The 11,532-nt window shown below is 30.7% G+C and overlaps 1 protein-coding gene across 1 annotated transcript; it reads right to left on the reverse strand.

Annotated features, from left to right (window-relative positions):
• Positions 1–658: 658 nt before the first annotated feature.
• On the reverse strand, positions 659–1,601 carry LOC114761082 (E3 ubiquitin-protein ligase ATL6). The gene has a single exon (XM_028950403.1). The coding sequence runs from the start codon at positions 1,582–1,584 to the stop codon at positions 802–804; it is 783 nt and encodes a 260-aa protein (XP_028806236.1). The 5' UTR covers positions 1,585–1,601; the 3' UTR covers positions 659–801.
• Positions 1,602–11,532: the final 9,931 nt, after the last annotated feature.

Consider the following 11,532-nt stretch of genomic DNA (forward strand, 5'->3'; position numbering starts at 1 on the left):
CATATAGGCCCTCACACTCTCCCTTTTTTCTCCAAAAGCAAAAAAATTTTGCTTTTTCCAAAACCATGGTTTTGGAGTCAAAACCATGGTTTTGACCCAAAACCATGGTTTTGGTTTTTGGAGAGGCTGTTTGGGTAGCATTTTCCCCAAACCATGGTTTGGGTGGGGTGCTATCCAAACAGAGCCAAGTAAAGAAACAATTTAACATCACAATTCAAAGATTCCCCTCTATCTCTTTGTAGCAAGACACACTTGTTTTGTTATTTATGACCCGAAATATACATTTCTCCTTAATGATGACAATAATATTATCTTAACATTGATCTATGTTCCACTTTTGCTGATATAACAAACATCATACATTTATATGACTATATTGAATGCTAAAATGCTCTGGAAAATAAGTCAAAACGACTTGCGTATAGGATGATAATTTTCTTTAGTAGATGACTAGCTATTATCAGGAAAAGAGAGAGTACATTCAAATGTTCATACTCATCATTGTGATGAGATCAGAATGTTTTAAATTTGAAGTTATAAATTTACAATTTTTATTCATCAATTTGATTTTTAAAAAATTATAATTAAAAATTGATCTATCTTTATTCTAAATTATGCATATATTAAAATATTTTTTAAAAAAAATTAAATCTCCATCTTCCCAGTCCAAATTTCAGTGTTTATCATCACTGATGAGCACATAAACGGCATCGGAGTATGTTTTGACTTCATCGTATAAACAAATTAATATTTCTAAGAAGTGATAATACTTAATTCCTATCTGGCTATTGCATCCAGCCGTCAACGGAACACATCGTAGCTCACCGACCGCCGCATTCCGCCGTGATGCACCGCAATCTGTTTCCTCAAATCCTCCGACCTGAGATCATACCTCTCCGTGTCCTTCATTCCGATTTCACCCAATCCGACAGAGTGACCCGTTGAATGACACCTTCCCAAACTTCTTCTGTCTCCTAAATCAGCCTCCGTTCCACTTACAGAACTTCCATCGAACACGCGGCGTTCATTTATAACCTCATTCGGAATTACTATCACGACTTCGTTTTCACCATGGTGGTGCTCCTCCGCCGGCTTCAACCTCGTGCGACACACGGGGCAAGTCACGTGGGAGGCCAACCACGCGTCGATGCATTCAGAGTGAAACACGTGGTTACATTTCGGAAGCAATCGGAGCTTATCGTGGTGGTCGAATTCGGCCAAGCACACGGCACAGTCCGGCGTCGCACTCCCAAATCTAAGTTGTTTAACGGCGGAGCACGGGAGGATTGGGAAGGTGTCGAGTAATTTTGGGTCGATACCTTGAGGTCCAGTTGAGTCAAAATTAGCGGTTCTGTCACTCCGGCGGGCGTAGATGTTGGAGCAGTGGCGGAGGTAGATGGAGAAGCAGCCGACAAACAAGAAGACGCAAACAAGAGCTGCAACAGTGGGATCGAATGATGGGATCCTGTTTGGGAGTGTGGCATTAGGAGAAGCCGCCGCCGGTGGCGAACTTGACTGGGCGTCGATTGCCGACGAGAGAAGGAAGAAGACGAGGATGTGTGAGAGTGCGATTCTCTTGATCATTTGGATATTGTCGGAAACCTGCGGGTGAAAAGGATGATTTGTGGAATTGTGGGAGCCTTTATTTATATAGGAGAAGAGGATAGAACCACGATTTTTCTTAAGAAATTACAAATAAAGACCCCTCAATATGTAAAATAGCAATTAGGGATACTGAATTTGAGAAATTGCTCACAAGGATCCGATCTCAATTTGCAATTATGAAATCATGGCCAAATTATCAAAATACCCCTCTTTAATTTTTTTTTCAAAAACGAACACCACTGCCTCGCCGGAGCTCCGCCACCTCGGCTGCCAGCCGCCGGAGCTCCGATGCCGGCGGCCTTCCTTTTTTTTTTTTGAAACTGTTTTTTTTTTTAAATTGGGGGAAGTGTTGATCCCCCAACCTCATGCTTCCCAAAATTAGGAATGACCATTGAGCCAACAAATTTTTGCTAACATTATAATACAAAAAAAAAAAATAAGTTAACTCATTTACTCTTGTTCCAGGTGATAACAATAATACATTTGAAAATAACAAGTTCTGATTATAAAATAACAAGTCTGGGATTAAAATTTAACAATACGTTTTTTTTATAACAACACACTCTGTTACAGGTGATAACAACAATACATTTGAAAATAACAAGTTCTGATTATAAAATAACAAGTCTGGGATTAAAATTTAACAACACGTTTTTTTTATAACAACACACTCTGTTTCAGGTGATAACAACAATACATTTAGAAATAACACGTTCTGATTATAAAATAACAAGTATGGAATTAAAATTTAACAACACGATTTTTTAGAAAATTATTTATATTATGATTTTGGAAAATAAATTATTTATAACTTATAAAAATATTTTAATATATTTATTTTTTCTAAAAAATACTTTTTAATCTATATATCTATACAACTCATTATAAATCAAACTACTTCTTATAAATTATAAAGCATTTATAATTAAGTATTTTTAATCTATAAATCATAGTATAAATTTTTATATTATTTCATTCTTTAAATATTAAAATTTATTATTAAGTATTTAAATATTATAGTATAATTTATTATTTCATTCTTTAAATATTAAAAATAGTTTTTATATTTAAAGAAAAAAATAGTATTTTTAATTATAAATTAGAGATAAATTTCATTTATAAATTTAAGCAATCAAAAAGTATTTTTAATCTACAATAAATTGTACTATTTATAATTTATAAGAAGTAGTTTGATTTATAATGAGTTGTATAGATATATAGATTAAAAATTTTGAAAAAAAAAATAAAAAAGTGTGTTGTCATTTTCCCTAAATTTTATTTATAAATTTGAACAATAAAAAAGTATTTTTAATCTATAATAAATTACACTTCAAGTTTTGATTATAAATTGGAGATAAAAATTATTTTTTTAGCAAATTAAATAGATTTAAAATACTTTTTATAAGTTATAAATAATTTATTTTTCAAAAGTATAAAATAATTAATTGTTACAAAAAAATGTGTTGTTAAATTTTAATTTTAGATTTCTTATTTTATAATCAGAACTTGTTATTTTCAAATGTATTGTTGTTATCACTTGGAATAAAATGTATTGTTATATAAAAAAAAAGGTGCTGTTAAATTTTAATTCCAGACTTGTTATTTTATAATCAGAACCTGTTATTTCCAAATATATTGTTGTTATCACCTAAAACAGAGTGTGTTGTTATAAAAAAAACATGTTGTTAAATTTTAATCCCAGACTTGTTATTTTATAATCAGAACTTGTTATTTTCAAATGTATTGTTGTTATCACCTGCAACAGAGTGTGTTGTTATAAAAAAAACGTGTTGTTAAATTTTAATCCCAGACTTGTTATTTATAATCAGAACTTGTTATTTTCAAATGTATTATTGTTATCACCTGGAATAAGAATAAATGAGTTAACTTATATTTTTTTTTGTATTATAATGTTAGCAAAAATTTGTTGGCTCAATAGTCATTCCTAATTTTGGGAAGCATGAGGTTGGGGGATCAAATCCCCCCAACCTCACTTCCCCCAAATTTAAAAAAAAAAGTTTCAAAAAAAAAATAAAGGAATGCCACCGGCAATGGCCGGAATCCGGCCGCAGGCATCGGAGCTCTGGCGGTTGGCAGCCAAGGTGGCGGAGCTCCGACGAGGCAGTGGTGTTCTTTTTTGAAAAAAAAATTAAAGAGGGGTATTTTGGTAATTTGGCCATGATTTCATAATTGCAAATTAGGACCAGGTCCTTGTGAGCAATTTCTCAAATTCAGAGTCCCTGATTGCTATTTTATATATTGAGGGGTCTTTATTTGCAATTTTTCCATTTTTTTTTCAGAACCAAAACAAAATTACTTTTTCTATCTAAAAATTAATTAGATTAATTATTTTTTTAAAAAAATGTGTGTCAATTCTTTAGAATATTTTTTTATTATATGCATTAGAAAATATTATGATGATGAAAAAATCTACTTGATATTTATAACCAACAAAAGGTTTTAGTGGAATAATTATTAACTTATAAAATAAAGTGAATAGAATCTGCTAAAACAACTCTTTTTTTAACCTAACTTTTATATCTAGGGTAAGAGGAGCATCTGTGTGTACTTATAATCAAACCAGTGCTGACTTTGGATGGGGGATAATGGGACAAAAACCAAAAGCGGTACGCGGGTTTTAGAGAAGCCTCTGGTTTTGTTCATTCTAACACAGCTAACTAAATGGAATGACATCGTCGTTGCATGTTGGCATAAATTGAGAGATAAATCAGCGCCTCCCCCCCCCCCTCTCTCTCTCTCTCACACACACACACACTTGATACAATTAAACACTAACATGCACAAACATATTAATGTCAGATTATGAATCAGAGACCATTCAAATATGATGAGTGGTGTTGTTACTGGGGTAGTTAGCTGTTGATCCCGTCACTTATATACTCCTCCAATCTTTATATAAGACCTAATTTGAAAGTTAATATTAATTATATATATAAGACCTATTTCATATGCATATCAATTTTTTTTTTCCAAATTATTATATGCTCTCAACAATAATCAAGTACAAAAGGGAGGAAAGGAATTAAGGAAGATAATTATGGTATTTAAAAAATATATATTATATGAACTAATTTAACTAGCATTCTTCATATAGTCAAATTAATTAATTAGGTTTTATATTAAGGACGGAAAGAGTATCTTATTTTGAATTTTTCATGAAATCATCTATAATAGACCTATTCAGTAATAATAAGCATATTTCTTATGAAACCCTTCAAGTTCTAATAGTTGAATAGTAAATATAATTGGAGAAAACTATCTATAAAATGATTTTAGTTTTATACTTGTTTACCTTGAAGCAAAAAGGTCTCAATTTTGAGTGTTGTGTGCGGAGAAAATTGTCGATGAGTATGCTCATGAGGTTTAGCTCGTTCTTACCTCAATATGACTTTTAAAAAATTAATTAATTATTAATTTTATCAAGGAATATAAAATAACATAGTCGGTACTTTACGCAAACGCAATAAGTTAAGCTTCATCGCGGGAATGAGTTTTAATGCTTATCATAGTATGATGAGATTTTCAATGCCCCATATAGTTTCAACAATCCAAATTTAAAATTTTTAATTAATTATTTTTAAATAAAAAATTATTTTTTTGAAAAATCAACATCAGCTTCTTATTAGTTTCTTATAATGTGATAAATTAAGATTTAAATTCTAATTAAAATATGTGCCCATATTTAGTATTTGATTGTGCATCGAAGATGATTGTATCTAACGGGGAGGCACCTATGCTTAGAGCCGGTAATACGAGCTGGGCCCGCGAGCCCAGCCCGCGAGCCCGCCAAAAAAGGCGGGCTTGGGTTGATGTTTTCCCAGCCCGCCACGGTGCGGGCTACTCTAGCCCGCACCGCTTTTGGCCCGCTCCGCCGCGGGCTAGCCCGCTGGTTGGCGGGCCAGCCCGCCAGCTCGCTTTTTTTTTTTTTTTTTACTTTTTCTGATTTTTAATACATTATATAATATAGTTAGATGATTTTGACCATTAAATTTCATATGGACATTACCTCATCATATCATTATATATATAATTAATTAAGCACTTCATATATATGTATGGTTATATGAAGAGCACTATCCATCTTTTATTTTTATATCTATTTGTCGTTAGTATGCACGGCTTCATAAGATTAGATAAATATGTGATTTTCATATAGTCATACATACACACACATAAAAGATTTACTTAATTAATTTGGATAAGAAAACTAGTTAAATTAATTATTTATAAAAAATATATATGTTAGTTTTTCTTAAATTTCTTATAATATTATAAATTAATTCTCTTTTTTTTTATTAGGATCCATTACTCAAGTTTAAAACTCGGAGCCTAATTTCAACATTTCAAATTAGGCTTAACTCATACTAATATAATAAATTTAAAAAAAAAAATTTAGGCGGGCTGGCAAAATGCCAGCCCGCCAAGGTGCGGGCTACTTCAGCCCGCACCGCATTTGGCCCGCATCGCGGCGGGCTGGCCCGTATCCGCACCGCCAGCCCGCTTTCCCAGGTCTACCTATGCTCAATTAAAAAAAAACCTCTGCATAAACGAAAATCGTTGACAAATTAATTTTAAAACACTTAGTTAAAAATAAACAAAGCCCAGTGGCAAGTTTCATGTCGTGTTTTATGGTTGATGCTGAAATCATATGTTAAATATTTGTTGGTCATATATTTATTTTCCGTAATCATAATCACAACGATTAACAAAATTTGCTTTCAGGGCCACGTCAAACATTATAAATTAATGTAGAACTGATTAAAATAATTCTCAATTAAGAAGAGACCCCAAAAAATCATTAAAATTTGATCCTTTGGATAAGCCTAGAAATGCCGCCTTGTGTTTGGTGTGCTTTACGTAAGAAAACTATCTTTCCAAGTTATTATATCACATTCCTATGGCTAAAACAACAGATAAATTTACCATTAGGGTCAAAGTTCCATTTTCTTCTGGAAAATGTTTGATAGTGTTTTTTTGTTTCAAAATACATATGGCTTTTTAAATCATTCTAGATAAATCTCGTAATATAGTGGTACGTTATAATTTCATTAAATATATTTTTATCTATCATTCTTTTGTGCATCTTTTTCTTCTTGGCCGTTAGGATTGCCTTCTATGGCTATTTATCTCGATTTCCAAGTTAGGCCTTGTTGGGAAAGATGTGAATTTTTTTTGTTTGGAATATTTAATAAAAATAAAAATTGAAAGAATTTGAGAAATAATTTAATATTATATGGTGGCGGATAGCGTGTGATTTAATAAAAAAAATTAGTTTGTCAATACCAAGTTGTCTAAGTGGCAATGTTATCTAATATATACATTTGGATGACATTCTAAATTCGAACCCAACTTATACCTTTGCATGTGTGAGTATATTTAAGATAAATTATAATTAAAAAAATAATGATTTAATTTAAAAAATATATGAACGTATATACAGTTTTAATGTTGTCTCCATAATGGGCTCAAACTTCCCACCATGAGCTGAGTCGTACGGTTGCATTAATAATATTTTTTTTATTTCCCTATTTTAATCCGCAAAAGTACCTTAAAAGGGTATAACTGTCATTTTAACGTTATATCCTGATCCAGTCTCAAAATTGATGTTTTAAAAGTCAGATCGAATATCAAGCCAGAAAAATTAACGAGTCATGGTTCAACCGATCAGATTGTTTGGTCAGATTAGTAACCTAATAACTAAGTAAAAAATAATAAAAATAATCATATGTGTAATATATAAAGATACACTAAAAATATTATAAATATTTGATAGTTTTTTGTTCATTTTGTCATAATGATAACCTCTTTTTTTATTTTTTAAATAAATTGATTTATAATTAAAGATAAATAATAAATACTCCTCCGGTCCTTAATATAGGATCCAATTGGTGAGTTGGTTTTGGTCCTAAATATAAGACCCATTTCTCATATTTATCAATTATCTCTAAATTACCCTATGGATACTCTTTCAACCATAATCAAGTAGAAGATAAAGGTGGGTATTAAGAAATATGATTATGGTATTTTAGAAAAACGTGTCATATTTCTTATAATTAACTAACTTACTAATTTTTTTAATCTAATTAAATTAATTAAATGAGTCTTATATTAAGGACCGGGGAGTAATTAATAACTATAAATCTACGATAGAAATTGTAAGGAAAAAAGTGCACTGGTCACCATTGAAAAATAGATGGGTAAAATTAAAAAGAATGCTTAATGCTCTCCGGCTTTCAAGATGAATCCCTGTACTCTCAATCCTTTCAAGGCGTAAATGTTTTTATATCCCAGGACAACTTTTTATTGGCCGTTGGATATTACCTCTTATGTCAAATCTTTCATCTATCAGCACTAATTCATTCTTTAACAATTTCAAACTCCCCTCACTTTCCTTTCAGCTTCCCTTGCTGAACTTCCATGCCATACCAAATGATTGATTCTTTTTTCTTTTCATTTTCTTTCTTCTCTTCTCGTTCATATGCTTCCTCTTTTAATTTCTTTCTGGCCTTTTTTTTTTTGGCTTGTGTCTCTCTTCTTTTCCCAATTCCCTGTTATTAACCCACTCTCAGTTTTAACCCAGCCGGCTCTTCAAAACTCATCCCAGTTCCCGACCCATCTCCGGCTTCCCTCTCAAAAGCCAGTTCAAAATGGTTCAATTCGGCTTAACTCCTCAAACGGTCCAAATGTTTGAAATGAGCCGCAAAGTTTTCCAACCAACGGTTTGACCGGTTTGGGTTTTAAAACATTGCCCAAAACCCTTATTGCGATGAGTTAGATGCAATCAAATTCAGTTGGATAGAATTTGAGAAAAAATAATTCTGGTCATAGTTTAAAATAATACTTTTTCAGTTCTTAATATAAGACCTGTTTAACTAACTTCATTAGATTAAGAAAGATAAATAAGTTAGTTAATTATAAAAAGTATGACATGTTAGTTAATTATTAGAAATATGACATATTTTTTTTAAAACATCATTATCATCTTCTTTAATATGCTTCATTTTTCTCTTATTTTATTATGCTTGAGAGGGTATTAATAGGAGTAATTTAAGAAAAATTAATAAACATGAAAAAAAAAGTTAAAATCAACTCAATAATTTATATTAAGGACTAGAGGAGTACCTCAAGTGCTTAATATAAAAACTAAACAAATAATTTATTTTAATTCTAAATATACGACATTAATTCACTTTTTTTCCCTCAACTTTATAATTTTTTCCCTAAACAAATATCTCTATTAATAGCTCATTATCAAGAAATTCCAGTAAGGGGTAATTTCATTGTACGTGATTGACAAGAATATTTTCGCAAAACCAATACTTATTTATTATAAATAATTAATATAACTGATTTTTTAATATATTTAAATTAGTTATCTAATTTTTATATTAAACATTAAAGGTAGTATATAGTGATTCTTCATGTGGTAAGCATGTTGAGATAACAATCTAATCCCATATGGTAAGAAGCTCTCCAATTATTTTCTTGTCTTTCTCCTTATTAATTTCATATAAATGTGAATCAGAAAAAAATTTATAAAAATGCGCCGATGATCGTTGGGTCTAGTGGCACAAGATGTACCCTTGGCATCAAAGCCAACAATATGCGTAGAAAAAAAAAATCATCATATAAAATGGTATTCTAGTAAATTTAAGTTCTCATTCTCTTATTATTTTTAGTTTGATTCTATTCTAATAAAGTAAATACATATGGTTTCAATCTTTGAGAGTGTGATTCAATTTTATGGATTCCTAGTTTATCAAACTATATGATTTCAAATGATTATTTGAACCAACAACACAAACAATATAATAGTTTAATTAAATTATTATCTCCGGTCCTAATTATAAGATCTCATTTATAGACTATAAATAAGGTCTTATAATTAGAACTGGAAGTAGTATTATTTAATATACTGTTGGACACGTATCGGTATGCATTGGCTTTTTATAACCACATTAATCAGTGAAAAAATAATTGCTCATTTATTGAAAGACAAAGAATTTTATAGCAATTTATTGCATTAAAAATGCTGGCCCATGATAAATTGTTACCAAGAGGTTTTTAGGAGAGCCACTGATCTTGGGAGAAAAGCACAAGGATCCTGTTGAATGTTAAAAAGCTTGAAACTTTCAGTTATGTTAGTAAAATAAACTAAATCAGTTTATCTTTGTCTGATGCAGCAATTTGTGGTGTTCGGGTTTTGTATTTGATGAGGGCAGTTTGGTCTTTGTATTTAACATGAAAATCCTATTTTGGTCTCAAGTGATCAAATCAGAGTTTTCCTTATTCAGGTGATGTTTGTGGCATTATCAAGTTTACTTATCATTTTTGTCATTTTCCCGGGAAAAAAAAATGTAAATGTGCAATTTTATCTTGATTTTATTTTTTAGGTATAATTTTCCCCTAATTTTTTTATGGTGTAATTTCACCCCTGATTTTTTTTAAAATAATTTTTCCCCTGATCTTTGTTTAGTAAACGAATAATAATGAATAATTGTATTAAGCATCTAGTTGGGAGCTTGATTCCTAACGGTGTGCGTGAAAAAAGAGTCATGTGATCAACACTAAAACTTCTTTGAAAAGTCTATAATGCGAGAAGATTAGTTACTACTATTAGTGGTGATACATTAAACTCAATCAAAAATAATGAACAATTGTAAACGAGTAAAACATAGTACTGTCACAATAGTAGAAGGAGAATAAAGTTCAATAAAACATTTACTCAAGTTTAGTTTAAAAGCTCAGCTTCTAAATCATTTCAAAAACAAGAGAAAATCATTTTTAACACTTGAAAAGCTCATCTCATCTTGCTCTTTTACAATAAATATAAAATCAAAGTCTAAGAAACTCAAGATTAAACCTTCTCAAGCTTATCTTCTTTATTAGACTTCTTGTTCTTCCATTCTTTGAGCAAGATCTCTCCCAAATTCTCTTCCTCTTCTTCAAATCATCTTCTCTTTATATATAAACTCGTTCACTCCATATCCAAGTTATTTTCAAGCAATTAAATATGATATAAATATTGATAGCATATGTAAGATTATTATCATACAAACTTTTTTGCTTTACTATTTGATGTAATCAAAACTAAACATACACTTTTTTTTTAATGAAAAATACTAAACGAATACAAATATCAGCGTGTCCACTAAAAAACTTATAGATAAATAAATCACCTTGTAATTTTGCACCAAATCATTATCAATAAATATAAATTCGATAAGAAACGTTATAATTCACAAATTATGCACTGCAGTTGTTTCTAAGAATATAGGTACTGAATGGGACTTTCTTCTAGCTTTTAGTAAAAATAGCCAAAAATAGTGAAGCATACTTTTTTTTGTATAAAAATTGTATCTTTAACTTAATTTTGGTTGGTCAAAATTTATAGCCAGAATTTTCATTGAAATTCCGTTTCTTTTTTGCCTGAAAACTTTTGTTGCATTTGAAATTTTAATGATAGGTAATTAAGAAATTATTCCTATATGCTTCCTCTGTCATCTACGAACGAAAGGTATTTCTTCTTTTTTTTCCCCCACAAAAAATATACGCAATATTTTGCCCAAAATTTTATATTCAATATTTTTTTTATCATTATTTAATATTAATTATTTATATTTATAAATTTTTATCATCTAAAAATTTGATTTTCTTAATATTTTGGAATCTTAAAGTTGGGCCAAATTCAGACTTAATGTCACGTACATCATATATGGGCCGAGTCAGTGCCTGTCAGCTGGCCATGAGTCGCCTTACCGCACCCTCCACACGAAACGACACCGTTCCCATGGCCTGGAATTTCAATTAGGCGGGAAACTTCATCGGCTTTGCCGCCACCAGAGGACCCTACCCGGATCGATCTATCTCTTTTGCTCACTATGATCTGAGAATCTCCGGCTCCAG

This window comes from Neltuma alba, unplaced genomic scaffold (assembly GCF_004799145.2).
Source record: "Neltuma alba isolate B1F8T4 unplaced genomic scaffold, ASM479914v2 tig00011081_pilon, whole genome shotgun sequence".
Classification (NCBI taxonomy): domain Eukaryota; kingdom Viridiplantae; phylum Streptophyta; class Magnoliopsida; order Fabales; family Fabaceae; genus Neltuma; species Neltuma alba.

Excerpts from the sequence above, each read along its gene's own strand:
- LOC114761082 (XM_028950403.1), bottom strand. The coding sequence starts at position 1,584 with ATGATCAAGAGAATCGCACTCTCACACATCCTCGTCTTCTTCCTTCTC.